Below are 22,212 nucleotides of genomic sequence, written 5' to 3' on the forward strand. Positions count from 1 at the left end.
TCACCAATGCCTTGTATAGCTGGAGCATAATCTCCCTCCTTTGGTATTCAATTCCTCTCGCAATAAATGATAACAGCCTGTTTGCCTACAGAAAGTCTGCTAAATTTATCTCAACTCAGAAGTCAACAGATTACTTTATTGTTCCAAAAATGCAGAATCTAGAAGTCTGGTTTCACTAAGCCGTTTGCACCTATTCATTGTTCCCAGGTGTTAACAGCTGCCTGGTACATTTACATCTTCCAAATTGCTGACTCCTTGTTTTTAGCCCGAAGGTTTGGGAGGGTGAAACCCACTGTTCTTCAGTAGTCAGCCCTGCAGGCTCTGTTTTTCAGAAGAATGTCTTTGATCTATGTTGTCTGTTGTCCTGGTCACCTTTCTCAGAGTGGAGGTGTGGTCGCCTGACTTTCCGGACTCCATCTTGAACTGTTAGATATCACAATTTTTAAAACATAATCATGTTATAAGGTCCAGCATTCATAACAGGCAGCCCACCTATACTATTTGAATAAATGAGGGGCATGAATTTGATGGTTTCTTTGTGGTCACATCAAAGGACCTGTCTCCAGGAGTGGTGTCAATTTGGCATGCAAAAACACATTTACAGAAACTTCTACCCTGCTGTAAGAGTATAGGTTTAGACAGACTAGATATGATAATTGTAAAGCTTTTGCTGGACTTGCTGTTCTTCAAAATACACTGATTTTAGATTCTGAAACTAACTAACTGCAGGTGCAGCATGACTGTATCTTGTTATTGCAAACTAAGGGAGGGAAGAACACTTTGAGACTTGAAGCATCTACAATATTATCTCTTATGTTTCCTCCCTGACTCTGGGTTTGCATACTCTGAACTCTTGTTATTTGTGAAATATAATCTATACTATAATTATAACTATACTTTTACCATTTTTCAGTATTACATCCTGTTAGATTGCACTTTAATATTATGCTTGCTAGACTACAGTATTATTATAGTTTTATTTCTCTTCTGTTAGAATTAGCAAAAAATGTTGAACCGAGGTTTTATTTATAGATATGATGCCTGGTGTCTTCAAGCTCCAGAAGGTGATTCATTGATGTCGAAACAGAGAAAGCTTGTGCTAAAGCCAGAAGACAGATAAGAGGTACCTGAGACCTGTGCCTGGACTTATACATGCCATCCCTATGATTGGATGGATTTAGCCACAGTTCTGGTTTTTGGGGTATAACATAGCGGGTTTGGGTCTCTCACAGTATAGAAGATCCACAGAGGACACCAGGCAGTGAACAAGTGTATGTGAGTGGACAGAATGGGGAATTGACCACGCCTTCTAACCAAAGGACATGGTAATATAATTCTTAATTGTATTTTGTAAACTACTGCTTAAATACTGTAATGTCTTAATTCTTGCTTATGCTAAATAAAATCATATAACTAGAACCAATATGGTGCCAGCATCAAACAATTGCATTGACAGTCCCAAAATGCAAGTTGCAAATTTCAATGGAAAGATAACTCCAACAGGCACTGATCCAATATTGTCCATTTTATACCCTGCTATTTTGAAAGTTCTGTCCCATAAAGAGACTAAAAGGAAGGGTCGGGGAGCAGAAAGCTCACTTTGGTTACTCTGATTAAACTTTATCCTGAACTGCAAGGAGGTCATGGATTTCGAAAAGGTGGTACTCATTGCCACAATCACTATCCTGTGCAAAGTGTATGCTACATGCTTGGTCGGTCTGCAGCCCTTGACCTGCTCCATATCTGCATCAGAAGAAAATCTACATCAGGGTCCCAAGGTTCACTCCTTCTATTTTGGCCCTTGCTGCCATCCTTCTCATCCAGATTTCCTGTTTTCTGCCTTAGCCCCTTTCAGCAACAACAGACTTTATGACCCATTGCTGCACCAACTCTTCATCACTCCTTGAACCATTAAGATCCTTTCAGGGACTAATTTAAATCTGTGCCAGCGGTTATGCTCCACCCCTGCACTCTCCCACCTCTTAGTGTTTCTGACGCATTGCTGGCTAGATTTACACAGCTTGCATGCCTCTCAATATGCTGATTATCCAACCCTGCCAATTATGGCTGCGGCCCATCTTTCTTCCAGTGGCACAATGTCATGCTTGGAAGTTCAGGCCTATGGAATCCACAGCACTGAAGCAGCCCATTTGTGCTAGTGTAAGCTCTTAACTAGGGGTGTCTACTGTAATCCCAGTTCCCTAGCGTTTCTCTTTACCCTTTTATAGTCTTCCTTTTCAAGCATTCATCCAATTATTTCTGTGTTTCATCCTGCATGTTTCCTGTATGTGCACGCCTGTTTCAATACTTGCAGCAATGGGTGCATGTAAAGCAGAATACATGAAATAAGCTACAGAATAAGAAATGACATAGAAGAAAATTGACAAAGTTCTGCAAACAAACTATTTTCAGTTGTTTTTAATCAAGGTGGTTTCTAAGTGCCAGTGTTAGATAAATACAAAACATGATTTTTCAATCCAGAGCAATACAGAAACCCATGTAAATGGATTTAAATTGCATAATACTAAACAGATTCAGTAATATGAAGTCATTCATTTGGCATTGATAATAAAAAAAGAACGAACTTGCATTGATGTCGCACCTATCACAGCCTCAGGACATCCCAAAGCACTCGGTAGCTACTGTTGTAATGTAGGAAACGCAGCAGCCAATTTGCAGATAGCAAGCTCCCAGCAATAAAATAATGATCACATAATCTGTTTTAGTGATGTTAGTTGAGGGATGTTGGCCAGGACACTGGTGAGATGCCTCCTGCTCTTCAAAATAGTGCTGTGGGGTATTTTACATCCACCAGAGACAGCAAACAGGGCTATCTGATTCAAAAGACAGTGGGCTGAATTTTATCCAGGTGCCACGCTCCGTGGCTGCGCCTTTTAAACTCAGCGGAGTGCTCGCATTTAGCGGGGACTCATTAGCATCAATCTGGCAGCAAAGCAGAAAGTGCAGCAGAAATCCAGTATGTCAAAGAACAAAGAACAAAGAACAGTACAGCACAGGAACAGGCCATTCGGCCCTCCAAGCCTGCGCCGATCTTGATGCCTGTCTAAACTAAAACCTTCTGCACTTCTGGGGACCGTATCCCTCTATTCCCATCCTATTCATGTATTTGTTAAGATGCCTCTTAAACGTCGCTATCGTACCTGCTTCCACCACCTCCCCTGGCAGCAAGTTCCAGGCACTCACCACCCTCTGTGTAAAGAACTTGCCTCGCACATCCCCTCTAAACTTTGCCCCTCGCACCTTAAATCTATGTCCCCTAGTAACTGACTCTTCCACCCTAGGAAAAAGCTTCTGACTATCCACTCTGTCCATGCCACTCATAACTTTGTAAACCTCTATCATGTCGCCCCTCCACCTCCGTCGTTCCAGTGAAAACAATCCGGGTTTATCTAACCTCTCCTCATAGCTAATGCCCTCCAGACCAGGCAACATCCTGGTAAACCTCTTCTGTACCTTCTCCAAAGCCTCCATGTCCTTCTGGTAGTGTGGCGACCAGAATTGCACGCAATATTCTAGGTGTGGCCTAACTAAGGTTCTGTACAGCTGCAGCATGACTTGCCAATTTTTATCCTCTATGCCCCGACCGATGAAGGCAAGCATGCCGTATGCCTTCTTGACTTCCTTGTCCACCTGTGTTGCCACTTTCAGTGACCTGTGGACCTGTACACCCAGATCTCTCTGCCTGTCAATACTCCTAAGGGTTCTGCCATTTACTGTATACTTCCCACCTGCATTAGACCTTCCAAAATGCATTACGTCACATTTGTCCGGATTAAACTCCATCTGCCATTTCTCTGCCCAAGTCTCCAACCGATCTATATCCTGCTGTATCCTCTGACAATCCTCATCACTATCCGCAACTCCACCAACCTTTGTGTCGTCCGCAAACTTACTAATCAGACCAGCTACATTTTCCTCCAAATCATTTATATATACTACAAAGAGCAAAGGTCCCAGCACTGATCCCTGCGGAACACCACTAGTCACAGCCCTCCATTCAGAAAAGCACTTAACTTGTGCAAGTTCACAGACCTGAAAGTTAACTCTGCTTCTCTCTCCACAGATGCTGCCTGACATGTTGAGTTTCCCCAGTATAAAAGGAATTACAGAGGTTTACAGAGAACTCACAGACACAAATGGGAATGCACGGGTGTCACAGCAATGTAAATACACCTGTCACTAAATGTTTCTCACCAGCATGTGCTTCCTTTTCTCTGTGCGAATGATGTGTGCCAGCATGGAGCACCAATATCATATCCCTTTGCACCGTTGGCCCTCAGAGGAGCTAACGTATGCAATAACATCGTTGCCATGCAACCATTACTCATGAGCTTTTCCAGGGATGCAGTGACACGGACATTGGCTCAGTCAGCTGCTGCCTCTGATGGTTTACACAGGGATGCTGCAGATGTGGACTGGTGCACAGCAGGTGAGCAAGGGTGATGTGTGGCTTGCTGAGCTCATATTGGTTCCTATGGAGCAGACAACCTTTGTCTGATAAGCCACTTCCGTACATCCCTAGCTCACTGCTAGCCCTGCGTGGAGAGCCTGGGTGCCATCTGCCCTCCCATGCGTCTTTCATGTTATAGGTCCTCAGCGTCCTCATAGTCCAACGAGGAACCCTGTTGACATCTGTCCTCATCATGCCAGGCCTGGCCCCTATTGGATGTATAGTTATGCAGAGCAGCAAAGAAAATAGCTGGCCTTTTCGGCCCGTAGTACAGGGCAACACCGTATTGTCCAGGCATTGGAGGTGCTCTTTCAGCATGCCAATCTCCTGCTCAATGGTGGCTCATTCAGTTCAGTGGCTGCCGTTGTATCTCTCCTCTGCAGCAGTGGTGAAGTCTCTCACTGGTGTCGGGAGCTATGTCTGCAAAGGATAACCCTTATCTCCAAGAAGCCACCCCTCCATCTGAGCCAGTTCAATGAACAGCGGCGGCAGCTGGGACTGGCACATGATCCAGGTGCCATGGCAGCTGCCTGAGAAGCGGTCACACATTCGCTGCAAGCATCTGCGGTGATCACATACCAGCTTCACCTAAATTGAGAGGGCTCCTTTAATGGTGACATCTGCAGGTGGTAGCCTGGCAGTAGGTCTGATGGCCACATGAGTGCAGTCTATGAACATTATAACCTATGGTTCTCCGGCAATGGTGCCAGAACCAATGGCTCTCTGGGCCTGGCTGTGAGAGTCCGTCCTGAAGCGGACATCCTCACTGGCCCTCCAGTGCAGGGCATTGGTGACCTCCCTGATGCAGCTGTGCACTGCTGACTGTGTGTCCCCACAAAGGTCTGTGCTGGGCCCCTAAAAGACTGCAGAGGTGTCAGGTTTTAGAACCGCTGCCACTATGAGGAACAAAGGCATGGGATGTCCACTGGAGCCCATGGGCTGCAGGTCATCCTTGAGCAGGGCACAAAGACGTGTCACCACCCTCTCTATATGCACAATCGCCTCTGACACTGGTGCTCTGACATCCGATGGCATGTCATGTGGGGCTTGTAGATGCACGGCAATGATAATGGTGAGCTCCCTTTGGGGGCTGCTGCTCACGACCCGGGGCCTCTACGTGGATCGCACCTGTCTGTTGGTATTGCCTCTGGCGCATACAGATCCTCACGAGCAGAGGATCACACAATGTAGGGTGAGCCATACCTATTTCCATGTGATAAATAAAATTGAACCCTGCATGTATTCAAAGGTTCCTAACAGGACATGGATTGGTGTTGACGGCTACATCAACTATGTGGCGTGCCATGGCATTGCCCATCTTGGCCAACACAGAGTGACACAGCATGACCACATCAAGATCCTACCAGCTGAATCGATTGCCCCCACCATCCATAAAACCTTAATGCTCCTGCCCTTTCTGGCACCCTCCCCACACACAGGATGTCTAGTGTGCCATTGCTCCTTCACAAACACAAACACAGAGCGTACACTGTTTACGGAGGGAGGGTACCCAGTACCTCTCTTCCCATGCCTGCAGACTATCCCTGCAATAATCCCACAATATCTCCCTTTAATAATGCAGAGCGGGACCCCTATATATCTCCTGTCCCTCCTCCCTTATGAATGCAGAGTGAGACTCCTGTGTAGCCCTCCCTCCCTTCCAGTATGCAGAATGGGGCCCCTGAAAAGGAACTTACCTGCTGCCATGAAACCTTCTGCCTCTGAGGACTCCCGGCTTTTCAAATCATGAACGGGACAGCCGCCTGTTCAGTGAAAAATCAGGAAGTGTCAATGGAGAGGCGGCGGGCTGCATAATCTGCAGAGGTAAGTACCATTTAGCGTATTGTAATTGGGGTGTTGCTGCCATGCGGCAGGGGGAGCCACACCGAGATCCCCCTGCTGCCGGTAATTTGCGGCGAGTCCTTCTCGACGTCGCGGGTCGAGGCGGGCCTCTCCCCGCAGGGTTTTACCGGCCGTCATGCCAAAACCCGCAGCATCGAGGGGCCGGTAAAATTCAGCCCAGCATGTCTGACAATTCAGCACTCCCTTAGCACTGCACTGAAGTGTCAATCTGGATTTTGTAGTCAAATCTCTGGGGTGTGACTTGAAACCACATTGAAAAAAATAGGTGTAATTAAAGTCAAGTTTTCATTGAAGGTATCCATGATTTTTTTTTGTTCCTGATTTTTTCTGGGAAAATCCTTACATTAAAACAACTGAGCTACAAGTGCAACTTATTTATACTTCTGTTCAACATAATATACTGCTGATATGATATCCATTGCAGGAAGGATGTGATCGCACTAGAGCGAGTACAGAGCAGTTTTACAAGGATGTTGCCAGGAATGTTGACCTTTAGCTATGAGGTAGGTTTGGATAGGTTGGGTTTGTTTACTTTGGAACGGAGAAGGCTGAGGGGAAATTTAATTCAGGTGTATGAATTATGAAGGCCGAGCTAGAGTGAATAGGAGAGAGGTCAATAACCAGAGGGCATAGATTTAAAGTAATTAGCGAGGGTGGTTGGGGTCTGGAACTCACTTTCTGAAAGGGTGGTGGAGGCAGAAACCCTCATCATATTTAAAAAAATACTTGGATATGCACTTAAAGTGCTGCAGCCTAAAGGGCTACATAAAGGGTTGGAAAGTGAGATTAGGCTGAATAGCTCTTTTTCTGTCAGCACAAATACAATGAGCCAAATGACCGCCTTCTGTGCTGTAAATTTTTAATATTTCTCTGAATGCTTACTATTCACTTTTGTGCCTGTAGTGTGTCAATTACCATCAGATTGTCTTAAAGTCAGAATTTTCCAAGCATGCGCTTGGTCCATAATAATAAAACTGACAACTAAATGTGATTTGAGTTTAATTACACATTTACAAACGCACAAAGTATTTTTCTGGATATTGTCTATAGTTACATCATTAAATATAATGCTGACGAGTTTTAATATTTTGAAGACTATCATCTGAAGTAGCATCAAAATACAGACAACTTTAGCAGTCTCTAAAAGTGGTATACAGTGTGCTTTGTAACGTTGCGCATTCTGAATAAGAAACACATCTAAATGAAAATAAGTGAGGCAGCTGTTAACTATTATCAGGAGATATCTTTCAACCCTATGCCTTGTTAAATATTCAATCATCTGGCTAAAAATGGAGACTGAACAGGGCATATTTTTCACAGCCACGGGCGTGTTTTTCTGTTTTAGAGACATAAAGCCTTGTTGAATCCATTACCTGGCTGTAACTTTTAGAAATATTGTGCCCAATTTGTGAATCATGCCCGCTAAGGTTTATATTAGAGAGTCACTATATTTCTTGCATCTCTTGTGTTGCCTGCTGAAAATGATATAATCAGTACAGGCAAGCTGCAGTTCTTCAGAAACAATTCAATTAGTTTATTTTACACTAGAAAAGGATCTTATCTGAAAGTAAGGAGGGGGGGATCCACAAATATCAAGGGAAAAGCAGTTTTCAAAGAAAGAAAAAGTGCATGTAAGTCTCATCTTTTGTATATAATATGCCACTGCAGGGGTTTCCAATCTTAACTGGACCAAGGAGATGCAGGGATAATCCAGGGGGTACAAACAACATGAAAATGAAGAGTGCATCTGAATACTTCTGGATTCCATAATGTCAGTTCTGGAGTAGCAGTGTTAGAAGTGAAGGAGCAGTCTGGTTGTCCATCCTTTTAGCTAAGGAATTCTGCATAGCGGAAGGAGGTATGTGGAAGGCAGGAGATGGGATATTGAGGGCATTCTGATTTCTGAATAAATCACTTATTCTTGTTGTGGGCTCATTTACTACAACCTATTCCTCTTTACTTAAAGCTTTTGGCTTTTCAGAGAGAAATTTGATGAGCAATAGTGTCAGCATACTGATCAATATTCTGTATTTTTACAGTAAACATTGCTCTGATCTGCTATATAATTATGATCTGTTGAAGAATTTGTTTTGTAAATTACCACATAATTATATCTGTTGCAAATTTACAGTGTAGTTGATTTGAGTGCTACTGCTCTTGCTATAATTTCAATAGCATGGCTCAATGAGCAAATGAGGGCCTGATGTTCCAGTGTTTAAGAACCAAAATGCCAGATTTGTAGAGATTTCTGAATAAACCAAGAACTTAAAACCAAAATACCTGTTACAGAATATTTCCTCCCTGCCTTGTCTGTATCTGATCTGAATGTTTTGGTTATGTTTTGCAGTTGCTTTATAAAATGGCCACAATACCAATACCTTAGATTTATGATCTACACACATGGTTAGTTTCAATTGAATATAGGTCCACTGACATTTAGATGACCCTTCCTCTCAGCCCTGTACCAATGTTATCTTCTATACTCAGTTCTCAAAAGCAATTTTTAAAAGAAAGTATTACAGTAAAAAAACAGTTGCACTATACAATACATAAGGATTAAAAATACACAATATTCTGGTTAATTGTTCCTTTGAGGTATTTGTGAACAGAGTGGGCAAAGCCACCTACTGTATTGAAATGTGCAGATTTACACTTGCACTGTAAAATGGGAAAAAAACAACTCATGAATACAATAGGATTTGGACATCAAAGCACACTTAACAATCTTAAAAGCATGAAAACACATTCTATTGTTGTGATGAACACAGAATAAAAACATAAAATTAAGAAACACTCCTTAACATGTGTGGAGTTTGCAAGTTCTCCCTGTGTCTGCGTGGGGTTTCTCCGGGTGCTCCGGTTTCCTCACACAAGCCAAAAGACTTGCAGGTTGGTAGGTAAATTGGCCATTATAAATTGCCCCTAGTATAGGTAGGTGGTAGGGAAATATATAGGGACAGGTGGGGATGTGGTAGGAATATGGGATTAGTGTAGGATTAGTATAAATGGGTGGTTGATGGTCGGCACAGACTCGGTGGGCCGAAGGGCCTGTTTCTCTAAACTAAAACTAAAACTAAACATAGTAAAATCTAGATGCTGAAATGATATTTGACAAGCCTGTGCTAGCAAAGCAGGAAAATAAATTGTAATATTTTGAAGGATATAAAAGGAAATGGTTTCTTCATTATCATTGAAGTGGGATCTTTGCTAAATTCTTATACTAGTTTGCTAACAAAATCTTAGCTCGAAAGTCACTCATTGATGGGATAATGGTAATGGACCATGATTTTCGGTCCAAAATATTTGCTCAAACTGAGCGCTCAGCATATATTTTGTTTCTGAAGAGTTTAACAGCATTGATTGGTATTTAAGGTGGAGAACAGTTGCAGAACATTGCAGAATATCATTGTGTACCTTTGTTTACCCTACAGGTTGACCTTTAGAAAACAGCAAATTAGTGCCTGTTATGAATTTATAATGTTAGTCTTACAATACAGTGAAATATTCAAAATTGTACCATATTGTATGATTAATGGACTACCTTAAAATAAGCTATTAGTATTATTGATACAAAGATGTCTATAAGGCAGTGAAACGGGAAGAGGTTGCGAAAAATGACCAGCACTGTGTTTCTTTTTAACTAGCTTTCTTCAGTTATAAAAGACTAGTTTGATCAGAGCTGCATTCATATTTCCCAAACATTATTGACCACTAGATTACTGAAATAGCACAATTTTCCTGCATTGCATTGAACCTATCTTTGAGGAATTTTTTTGATACTTTTTTTGCAATTTTATTCAGCTTGGCAGCCCTCAGAATTTTCACTAAAGCTTCTGCGGTTACGTTTTCACTCTGCTTCATCTTCCATTTTTCAAGTAAAAGCATAAGCTGCTGCTGCTCCTGTATGTCATTCCATGTTTGCAGCATTCCTCTTCTGGTCTTATTGAGGAGTGCCTTCCCGAGACTGAATATTTTCCGTTGCCCAATTTTTTGTCGTGCCACAAAATAAAAAAGTGCTTCTTCACACTCTGAAATACCTTCTGAAACAAAGAATCAAACCAAGTTTCGTTTAGATTTTTTTTCAAATGAAAGTTTAGATAGGATCTTTTCCCAGATATATATGGTGAGAATAATGGTTAGCTAGGAAGTAGTTACAAAGCTACAAAATCAATTTTGCATAATCATCAGCATCCTTTGGTTGTCCCACAGCTCACAAAGTATTCTCAGTCAATTAGGGCTTTTTTGTCAAAGAACTGGTGTTGATGGCAATGATATAAATGGAGAATAATGGTCATGAATGAATCACAAATATCTATGTAGGCCACACAGTTTTACAGTCACACTGAACATGGTGGAGGTGATTTGCAACTGTCAGTCTTCTGTTTCTCACCTAAAAAAGCAAGCAGCTAAAGACCTGGAATGGCTTAAAAAGGAAACTACTTCAGTGGTGAAAGCAGGAAGAGCCCTTGCAGCAAAACGCCTGGCAGCGGGTTGGAAAAGGAGAAGGCACCTCATTCCGAAGAAGAGGCAGTCGAAAGGTTGCAGCAGCAAGTGCAGCAGAAAAGGAGAGTGCTGTTTCCTATAGATGGCCATTATCCTCAGAACGGTTGGAAAAGAGTTTGCAGCAAGTGGCTGATTATGCTGCATGCAACCGGCACTGTTCAGAGTTGTGGGGTCCATTTTTAGGCACAACAGCTATCAAGCCTTTTAAATTTGGAAATCAAGTATCTAATGCCCGTTGAAGCGCCCCTTGCTGAAATTCGACATTGAGTGGGGTAGAATTCTTCAGCAGCCCAGCAGCCACTTCCCTCCCCACCAGTAGCCTGTTCCAATTCCCCCCTCCCGAGAATTCCACAAAGACTGCAACCAGCGAGGCAGGCAGCTCAATTCGATCTCCTCACTCAGACAAGCTGCCTGTAGAGGTGTGATCGGTGACAGCAGCTCCTGCTGAGGTTGTTTAGGAGGCCTGAGGGCCAATTTCCATTGATCCTCAGGCCTCTCGGTTCAGGCGCATGCTGGTCTCACTACACTGAATCTGAGCTTGAAAATAGACCCAGAGTAAAATCCACCCAATATTTATATTAACATTAGTTAAAGTAAAATAGTGGTATAGTGGACTGAATAGGCAGATCGAAAATTCTATGAGTACTGGATAAAATCTGGCTGTCATCCTGAAAAAGTAGATCAGTAAGTGGGGTACCTGTGTGCGCCATATTTTAATCTACAGTTAAATGAATACATTCCTCCACATCAGTGCAATACAGAATATATATTGGGCTGAATTTTATTAGCACGCTTTGAAGTCAGCCACCACTGAGCTCCGCGATATTTTGTGCAGGGGCTCTTTTAAATGGAGGGGGCCGAACAACCGCCCGCGATGGCGTAGAAGGTGCAGCTGCTCCATCCCCGGCAACAGCGTCCAGCGGCAATACGCAGGTGCCATTTTTAAAGGGCTTCAAGCCCTTCATCCGAATTTACATTTTTACAGATATGTTTGTTTGACATTAAAATTAAAGATTTCAATAAAAGCTGAAAGCCCCTCTACCACCCCCAATGACCACATTTTATATTTGAGCCTTTCCCACCAAAAAAAACTTAATTCCCAAGCTGAACTTTTGCCCCTGGACTTAGTCACCTTTGCCTTCAACCCCTTCCCACCATCCCCTCATCCAATAGAAACATTTTTCTCCACTTCCCCCAAAACGCCCTGAAAATTTCACTCCTCCCCCCTCCACCCACTCCCCACCAGAGTCTCGCCTTGAATCCCCAAACAGGGATCAGAAGGCACTGGACTTCGGCCACAATATCGGCATGGGACAGCTGCCCAGTCCAGGTAAGGTAATTATCATGTATTTGCATAAGTTTTATTAGGTAAATGAAGGCCCCGCCATTTGGCAGTGGGGGGGTGGGGGGGTGGCTATACCAAGGCCTTGCCGCCGCCGATAAAATGCGGCAGGGACTTCTTGGTGTCAGGGGTCGTGGTGGGCCTCTCCCGGAAGAATTTTCCGGGCCCTCCCCCCACCCGCTGACCCCAGAGGGCTCATAAAATTCAGTCCATTAACTCAGTACCTCCATTCTTCTGAATGAGGACAGCTGGAGGAGCTACAAATACTTTCCCATCAGAACAGAAATATGAAAATTGTGCTGAAGTCTCATTTTCACTAAAAAAAAGAATGCTAAACACGTTATTTTGTTCTCTGCTTAAACACATGTTACTATGTTTGTGGCTTTCATAAAAAACAGGGTCAGCTTAGTGTTCAGAGCAGATGTGCATGCTACCTAGAGTTACTGACATTTGCGACTCACTATAATGCTGGGGATCTTTCTACTTCTATGCAATTTAATCTGGCAATCTTCAAATAGCATGCCAATATATTTCATATAAAACAAGTTACTGTGGTAGTCCTACCTTTCCATCACCTTTGTATTCAATGATTTATCAGAGTCTGCAACCTTGAAAACTAGGCTAAAAACAAATTGTACTGTTGTATTACATGAACGCATAATTGTACTAAATTTTGTTTGACAAAAATAAAAAGCTGTTTCAGAGCTTGTTGCTGAGCCTGGAAAGGTACAATTGGACTGTTACATGTGTTCTAGTCAATTTCACAGGTAAAAGTAAAAAAGCTTTTGAAATACCTCTGGAGCCATAGGGCTGGCAGGGGCTGCACAGATTGTCATGCCATGTAGTACCAAAAATATCCAGCTTTAAGCCCAGTTTGGTGCAATTTGTGTGCCTCTTACATTGTGCAGTGGTAGAACTCACTGATGAAAAGAAACCCCGAGAACATTTCACACAAATCGTGTCTGTATATGGAGTACCTGAGTAACAGAAGCAGATAAGTAAATAATACTTAAAGAAGTACACACAAAATAAAAGAGCTCACAAATATAATCAACATAAGGAAAAAAACATTTCTCTGAGAATGAATCCGGAGTTAAAAATTCAATAAAACTAACAAACTTATGTCCTTATTTTGGAGGGAGAATACACTCAAACCCTTGTTATGCACTCAGATCTATTAATACATGGGGAAAGAAAATTTCCATCTATGAGTGATAACATGTTCCAAGATTATAATATAAGTTATGCAAACAGGATTTACAAGGACAGTACCAGAACGGAAAGGTTATAACTATCAGGAAAGACTGAACAGGCTGGGGCTCTTTTCTCCAGAAATGAGAAGGCTGAGGGGTGACTGAATGGAAGTCTTGAAAGTTATGAAGGGGTTTGTTAGGGTAGATTTAGTAAAGATGCTTACACTTGTGGGAGAGACCAAAACTAGAAGCTATAAATATACGATCGTCATCAATAAATCCAATAAAGAATTCAAGAGGAAACTTCTTTACCTAACGAGTGATTGGAATCTGATTGCTACCATGTGGAATGATTGAGGCAACCAGCAGAGGGGAAGCCAGATGAATACATGAAGGTGATTGAATAGAAGAATATTCCGATAATGTTAGATGAAGTAGGTTGTGAAGACACTTGTGTGGAGAATATACACTGGTACAGACCAAAAGGGCTGAATGGCCTCTTTCTATGCTGTAAACTCTACATAGTTTTATGTAATTATCAGTTTTGTAAAGGCAAACAAAGCCGTACATTTAAACTGGGCAAAGTATAAGCATTTAACAGCTTTTACCTGCAGTTTTAACTCCATATCCAGGAAGACATGCTCTCTGCTTCACACAAAATTCGTATTTCCAGAAGTATCCATCTTTGCATTCGCACACTCTATTGTGAGTTGCATTACAGTCATGTTTAACAAATTGATTTTCTTTGCAGAAATTATTGCAGTATTGACATTTTGGTAGGTAATTCCAAAACTGCGTATAATGATATGCTGAGCAGGGTGCACACAAGGTATCATAGTCTTTTGTACAATGTGCTATCATATGTTGTCCTGGAGGGCAGCGGCTACAGATTTGGTCTTGATATTGATAGGTAGGCACAGATGCCTTGCATTTCTCTGTACTTGCATAAATAAAAAAGGCGATAACCAAGCTGAGCAACCACTAGGGAGAAAGAAAGATAAACTTCAATTGGACAGGCAGAATCCATTTGCCCAGTCAATACAGCCCTACATTTAAAACTATGAAAGCATAAATTTCTTGTTCACCAAGACTAGATTATGTGCCTGACTTGGGAGGGGAGGAGAGCAGGGGTGGGTGGTTCTCAGTGGTGGGAAAGAGCTTCAATCCACGGCCTTCTGACTCAGTAGTGAGGGTTCTACCAACAGTGCCAGCAGGCAACAGATCCCACTCAGATGCAGCAAACTGTAGAACGCCAACAGTTTAAAATAAATAAAATAAGGGTGCAATAAAGACTAACTGTAATACTGCAGATTTAATTATATTACAAGACAAGTTCTTTACTTGTTTGCTCCTGTATTATTTAATGACAGACAGCTTTTTGTTTATATTCAGGAGCAAAAAGGAAACCAATCCACTTCAAGTCAGTAGAGGTGTTTGCTGACTGAACCTATGGTTGACACCATCAAAAGTAATTTTTTTCTCCACAAGGAATGGATTAACAGAAGGACATGAAGCCCTGTCATGATGCACTGCAGATTTAGTAGCATGCAGTTCCTGTGATTCGCTCCCCACAAATAAGGGGGAATTTTATGCTCTCCCCTGCGGCGGGTTTGGAGGTGGGAAGAGCATAAAATCGGGTGGCGGTGGGGGGGTGGGGGGAGCCCTGTGAATGGCCTTCCTGCCCCGCCGCCAATTGAGGCCCTCAACTGGGCAATTAATGCCCAATTAAGGGTCTCAGCCCGCTGCTGCAAGCCCTGTCACCGCATGGGAAGCACAACTGGAAAAACCGTGCAGTGCTTTCTGGCTCTGGGGCTGGGGGGAGTCCCTCATTAAAAGCCACTTAATGGCTGAATGAGGTTCCTGACCTCGGGAAGGAGGGGGGGCGCCCACTGACAGCCACCCCTCTGCCCTTGCTACCGAACCCCCTACGCCCCCCTCCCCCATGACCCCTCCCACCTTGACCTACCTGTGGCCTAGGTCCAGTGCTGCTCCTTGGCCTCGGGTAGGTGTTCCAGTGGCAGTAGCAACCGCCTTGGCGGTGGAGCAGCTCAGTTAAAGGGCTACTGACCTCTGATTGTCTGGCACCTCTCAGAGGGTGGGACTTCCGTCGCCATGGCCCATGATCCTGTGCAAGGCCCACCGCTGTCCACTTAAGTGCCTAATTGGCACTGGATGCGGCGGGCCTCCCACAGAAGATGCGATGTGGGGTTCTTGGCATCGCCTTTTCTGGACGTTGAGATCCCCTTCGCCAGGATAAAAACCCAGCCATAGTGTAGCCTGTCTGAGTCATAATGCTTTGGGGGAGTGTTGAATTCAGCAAGCAATTCCTCAATGTGAGGGTAGGAAAGTTGGAGGCTGATTCAATCGTGGTAGATGGATGATATTAAAAAAAAGCCCACATTCAATAATTTATAAAATATTAATAAGAAAAAGTTTGTTATGATATTAAAGTGACTTTTAATCAATTTATGACCTTAAATGACCATATTGTAGTAAATGAAAAACATAACAGGATAGCACATTGGGAATTTAGCTTGCCTGACGTTGGAAACAATATTTAGACTAGGGTTTCTGCTCATTCTTATTAAGTGAGTTGCTAATGTTGGGGGTGGTTTGATAATTATAACTATAATATTTAGATGTTGATTTTCTGCATTTGGCAGATCTTGCCTGTCGACTGCATGAAACATTGTTTTCCAATCTTTCTGGTTTAGGATATGGAAGAGAAAAAGGACTGGAGGGAATCATGGTTAACATAATAAATAATGCAAAGGTATTTCTTTCTGTTTTAACTAGATTATCATATATAGAGACATGCATAGTTCACTGCAACTGAAATTATAAACCAAAATGTTAAACATAACTAAAGAGGGAGGAAAATCTTGCCCAAATCATGTTTGAAAATAGTTTTTAAAATATTTATTTAATATAGGTTCAAATGATAGTTTTTAAGTTCTTTCCCTCTGCAGCCACTTCAGTGATTTAAGGACCACATTCTTGCTGGAATGGCTCCATTCTCTGCAAATGGGGGCCAACACTTCTGACCATCCTAGGAGCTAATCCGAAGCTGCTACATTTCAGAAAACAGTCCACTAACTAAAGTCACCTTTGAGAATGCAAGAAAATTTTGGATTAAAAAAAACGCCTTGCAGTATATTTGATGTCATCTTTCTAAATTATCAATTAGCCACCCTGCTAATACAGCATCTAATTGCTCTTAAATAGTCCTAGCTGTAACCATTCCAACTGGCAATCCATTCCAGCTATTGATTATTCTCTTGTGTAAATAAATATTTACAGTTTTACATTTCATTATTCTGCATCTCCTGTCCTGTTAGCCTGGCATATCAGACAATATTTTTTCACACACAAAAACAAGAAATGCTGGAATCACTCAGCAGGTCTGGCAGCATCTGTGGAAAGAGAAGCAGAGTTAACGTTTCGGGTCAGTGACCCTTCTTCGGAACTGACAAATATTAGAAAAGTCACAGATTATAAGCAAGTGAGGTGGGGTTGGGGCAAGAGATAACAAAGGAGAAGGTGCAGATTGGACCAGGCCACATAGCTGACCAAAAGGTCACAGAGCAAAGGCAAACAATATGTTAATGGTGTGTTGAAAGACAAAGCATTAGTACAGATTAGGTGTAAATACACTGAATATTGAACAAACTTGAAAAAAAACCTGAAAAAACAGTGGGTAAGCAAACTGAACAAACTAAGATGAAATGAAATAAATGCAAAAAAAGATTGTAAAAAATGTAAAAAAGAATGTAAAAAAAAAGGAAGAAAAAATAACTAAAAACGAAAGTAAAATGGGGGGCTGTCATGCTCTGAAATTATTGAACTCAATGTTCAAAAAAAATTCTAGAAGTTGGTAAGGTGAGGCTAGACCCTTGTAAAAAAAAGCTATAATTTATTACATTATTTTCTTACAGGTTCGCTGAATTTAGTCCCGATTACTTCAATTAGTTTTGTAATAATGAGATAGTTGTCAGAGGAAGCTCTCCCTTTATTAAAGTTTAAATTAATCACCGGTAAATTTACAATCGTTATGTAACAACAATGAATCGATCAACATGAGTTTCACTGCAGGGATAACACAGCAGCAGGTTACAAGGCAGAAGTAAATGGAAAAGATACGCTACTAATTTCAAAGCTGTAGGGATATATTTTTCAATGAGCATAATTCAGCGTTGGATGTTCCTTCACATTCTTTTGTCTGCTATTTTTAAACGGCTGTTAACGCGAAAAACACAGAATGTAATACCGGTGTAATAAACATTGGTATATAACTTTATCAATCAGAAACTATGCCCTGTAATCTCCCGGGGGATTAAAACTGCTCATTACAATAATTTATAATATTTGAACCCCTCAATAATATTTCTACCTTCACTCCTTGGTGTGCCAACCAACTATATTCCTATGCACCAACCATAATTTTGGACATGAATGGTTGTCCAGTCACTTTCCGGTCAATTTAATAGGCACTTGCCTCTCCGGTTCACAACCTCATCGACATTTCGTGGAATACCTTAGGTAAAACAGTGAGGTACCCTGAAAAATAAGCATTTCCAGGTCTCCACTATTTTATTTTCTCAGTAGCTTGCTGAACTGTTAGGCGGGTCGTAATCTGCATTCACCGGCTCGCACAGCACTCATTTCTCCGTCCAGTTACTACTCACCGCTTTGCTGAGCTGCATCTCGGAGGCTGGGGTTTGCTGCTTGATGTGCTGTACCGACCTGCGGAGAGTTTAAAAGCTCAAAGAACGTGGTGGGAATTCCCCATGAGTTGCGGAGGCTGTGCCCTCTTTGATTTTGAGATCATCCTCTTCCTCTTCAGTTCAATCATGTTCTATTATAGAATTTAACATTGAGAACCAGTTGTTGAAAATTCTCTTGCCATTTACTACAATGTGCCTTCATATAACCCTCCTTAGGGAATATGGGAATAATGTAGGATTAGTATAAATGGGTGGTTGTTGGTCGGCACAGACTCGGTGGGCCGAAGGGCTTGTTTCAGTGCTGTATCACTCTATGAACTATGAACTAAACCTATTTTTAAACACCGGATTCAAGAGAAATCCATATCTAAATGGGTCAAATATTTGAATCAAATTGAGTGATTGACTTCCTAACCTCTTCATTCATTAAAGACATCAATCACAAGTAAAATGTCTAAATAAACCCTGATTTATATGGTGTCTTGCATGTCCCAATGAACTTCAGTGACTTCTTGTTGAAGTAGTGTCATGCAGACCGTTGCTGCCAGTTTGTGCACCAGGTTTTGTAAAGAGCTATGAGATAAGTTAACAGTTAATCTGTTTTGATAGGGTTGGTTGAAGAAAGAATTCTAGCCTTGGACATTAGCAGAGCTCCCTTGCTCTTCTTTGACCAGTGCCATAGGATCTTGTATGTCCACACGCCCAGGCAGATGGAACCTTGATTTAGCAGCTCATCTGAAAAATGGCACCTCTGCCAATTCAGTGCTGCACTGAATGTTAACCTAATTGTGTGTTCTGGAATAGAATTTGAAGCCACAATTTTCTGATTCAGAGACAAGAGTGCTATCACCAAGCTAAGCTGACCGAAGAGAAAAAGTTCTGTCAAATTTCTCCCTGAGCTCCGATGTAAATCATTGCAACATTAGTGCCCCTACTAATCAGCTCTAACCATTTGCAAATAATTTGATATTTCCAATCATCTGATCAAAAACTGGAACTATCATATTCATTGACTATTTGATCATCTTTTGTTGTTGCCTCTTAGCCTGTCCTTAGCTGGGAGCAGTTTTATCATAATATAAAGCAAAATACTGTAGATGCTGTAAATGCTGAAACAAAAAGCAGATAATGCTGGAAGCACATAGCAGATCAGACAGCATCTGTGAAAAGAACATATAAGGTGGCATTAATCAACATGCCATGAACATTTACAAAAGCAAAATACAGCGGATGCTGGAAATCAGAAACAAAAACAGAAAGTGTTGGAAATACTCAGCAGGTCAGGCAGCATCTGTTCAGAGAAAGACGGTTAATGTTTCATGTCTGTGACCTTTCATCAGAACTGGGATAAGTTAGAAATGTTAAAGGTTTTAAGTAGGTAATATGTGGGGTTGGGGTGGAAAAAGAACAAAAGAGAAGGTCCGTTATAAGGCAAAAGACAGGAGACATTAAATGACAAAATGAAAGGTCACAGACCTGAAATGTTGGTCTGATTTAAATAGAGGGAATGGAGCGGCTGCCCCCAATGGCATAGAGGGGGTGGCTGCCGTATCCCTGGCAACAGCATAAAGGCCTTCAAGTTCCTTAGTAAAAATTTACCTTTTCACCAGTGTCTCACCTCGGAAGTCCGACAGAGTTCCGAAGGCACGCGACTCGTGGTTGGTTGGCTGTAAAATCAGCGTGGGATGGCCGCCATTGGCAGGTAAGTTAATTTGAATTTTATTTATACTCATTTAAATATTTTAATGAAGGCCCCGCCGGATATTAGTCGCGGGGGGCTGCACTGAGGCCTTGCCACCACCGTTGATATCCGGCGGGACCTTCTCGGCGCTGTGGGTCATGGCAGGCCGCTTCCGCTAGCATTTTACGGGCCTCCCCGCCACAACCCAGGCGTCGAAGGGTTGGTAAACTTCAGCCCATTAACTCTGCCTCTCTCTCCACAGATGTTGCCAGACCTGTTGAGTATTTCCAGCATTTTCTGTTTTTGTGCCATGAACGTTTTTTTATGGGTGCATGTTTCAAGTATCTGCTACTCTGGAGGAGGGTATTAATGTGTATATTTATATGCTCTAATTTGGAAAGTAGAGTGTAAATTAATAATCTGCATTAACCAACATTATTTTCATATCTTAGCATTTTGTGCTGTCTTCATACTGCATTGTTATCAGTCTTACGTTGGGATTTTTAGCGTGCCAGTGCTATCAGCCTGCCTCAGCAAATGTGAAACAGTGATAAAGAGGCACCAGAACTTTAAGTTCCGGCTCCAAAAGTTCAACAAATACTGATTAAGGCAGCTCAAAAAAATTGCCATGTCCCAAAAAGTATCAAAAGCCTGAATCATCATCCTTTTTTCTTTACGAGCCTTTTCATAACAAAACTGAAAGCTTCGGAATTATCCTTATTGTTGCTGCTCATGGATCACTGGTGTGATAAGGTGCTGTGAAATGAAAGTATTTTTTCAGTGTTACTGAACTGTTTTGCAGTAACCCTTTTGCAGAGGTTGACTGGAACTTTAGTTTCTTACAGGAATTATTCCAATAATATTATAAGGTAGGATTCACTATGATCTAGTTTGGGCATATGATTTGCTACAGTGTTTGAATTTTTCACAGCCATTTCCAACTACATATTAGTTATTCACACAAGTTTCTGCTATGCTCTTTTTCTCTGAGCACTGCTGTGTTGTCCTCATTTCTCACTGAGTTTAGCTTTGATGCTCAGATTTCTCACAGGTTTTCATCATGATACTTGTTTTTCATAGGGATTTGTTGCAATGCTCATGATTCGCTCAAAGGTTCTATATTATATTAAGAAAGAATTTGCTGGTATATGCTTAGCACCTGATTTTACCATAACTACTTTGGGAGCCCGTCCATGGCGACGATCAGGAGGAAGAGCGGCCATACGGTCCCCGCAGCGGCTCCCGCTCACTTGGCGACTCGTCAATCAATTTCAATTATATTGGACATTTAAGAACGAGTAACGCTGTGGACTCTATATTGCACTGTAGAGAATATTAACTGTTCTGCCTCCATCACTCGTTATTTAAAAGCATGGGCGGCTGGAGAGGGGAATGGAAGCTGCTGAATATAGCATTTCTATGACGAGCACCATTGTAAAAGGGACAATGGTGGGAGCTGATGCAATGTTTTATTATCTGCACCCCCTCCCCCCACCCCGCTCCCAGCTCACACCCCTCGCACCCCTTTCCCCCTACACCCCTCGCACCATCTTTCCCCTGCACCCCTCTCCCCTACCCCCTGCAGCCCCCCTCCCAGCTCCCCCGCACCCCCTTCCCTCCACCCCTTCCCACCACACTCCTCCTCCTTGCAACCCCCCCCCCCCCCACCGCACCCCCTTCCCGCCCTTCCCTCCACCTCCTCCCACCGGCATCCACCTACCCCTGTGTAGGGGCCCCATCAACCCCACTGCCTTGTGGGCGTCTCGGGAGAGACCAAGGCCAAGGAAGTCAACCCTAACAGAAAATCCGGAGCGGAACCCCGAAGGCAGTCATGTGTCACCTTTGGCATGTTTCTGGCAGTTCCTGCAGCCACGCTGGTGCCAAACATCATGCTCTGCTGTCCTTTGGACCCCACCAGGAAGGCCGAGAGGGGGGTTTTGATGCTTGGGCAACTCACAACCTCCATACCACCCAGGCATGCGCCGTGGAGAGGTCACTCCATAGTCGCCTCACAAATCAACATGGAAGGCAGCAGTTACGGGTTATAAGTCCTGCTCAATTGGCGTAGAGATTGGGCGCCACGGGTTGCCTTTGTCGGTGGGAGAGGTCATCACATCTCACTGGACAGCTACCGCCCGCCTCAAACTGGGCAGCCCACAGTCAGTAAGGTTCTGTCCCGCCACAGTCCACCTGCTTCAATGGGTGCTTGGAGCTCAGGGTCATTGCCCGACAAGTGGACTGTAACACTGCACCAAACAGCACGACCAAAAAAGGAAAGAAGGTACCAGCCCTTCGTTTTGCAAGCTGGAATGTCAGAACCATGTGTCCTGGCCTGTCGGAAGACTTTACACAAATCAACGATTCTCGAAAGACCGCCATCATCAACAACGAGCTCAGTAGACTCAATGTGGACATTGCAGCACTTCAGGAGACAC

General features: G+C 42.8%; 1 protein-coding gene across 1 annotated transcript in view; it reads right to left on the reverse strand.

The window, feature by feature from the left end:
* Positions 1-7,344: 7,344 nt before the first annotated feature.
* LOC137369630 (tumor necrosis factor receptor superfamily member 6B-like) overlaps positions 7,345-22,212 on the reverse strand; it is a 47,447-nt gene continuing 32,579 nt past the window's right edge. The window contains exons 2-5 of the mRNA XM_068030961.1: positions 18,058-18,227; positions 13,981-14,353; positions 12,974-13,156; positions 7,345-10,374 (exon numbers count right to left, since the gene is read on the reverse strand). Of these exons, the coding sequence (XP_067887062.1) occupies positions 10,046-10,374; positions 12,974-13,156; positions 13,981-14,353; positions 18,058-18,075 (903 nt within the window). The 5' untranslated portion in view covers positions 18,076-18,227 and the 3' untranslated portion in view covers positions 7,345-10,045. The remainder of the gene's footprint in view (positions 10,375-12,973; positions 13,157-13,980; positions 14,354-18,057; positions 18,228-22,212) is intronic.

The sequence above is a fragment of the Heterodontus francisci genome, chromosome 5, assembly GCF_036365525.1.
Source record: "Heterodontus francisci isolate sHetFra1 chromosome 5, sHetFra1.hap1, whole genome shotgun sequence".
Classification (NCBI taxonomy): domain Eukaryota; kingdom Metazoa; phylum Chordata; class Chondrichthyes; order Heterodontiformes; family Heterodontidae; genus Heterodontus; species Heterodontus francisci.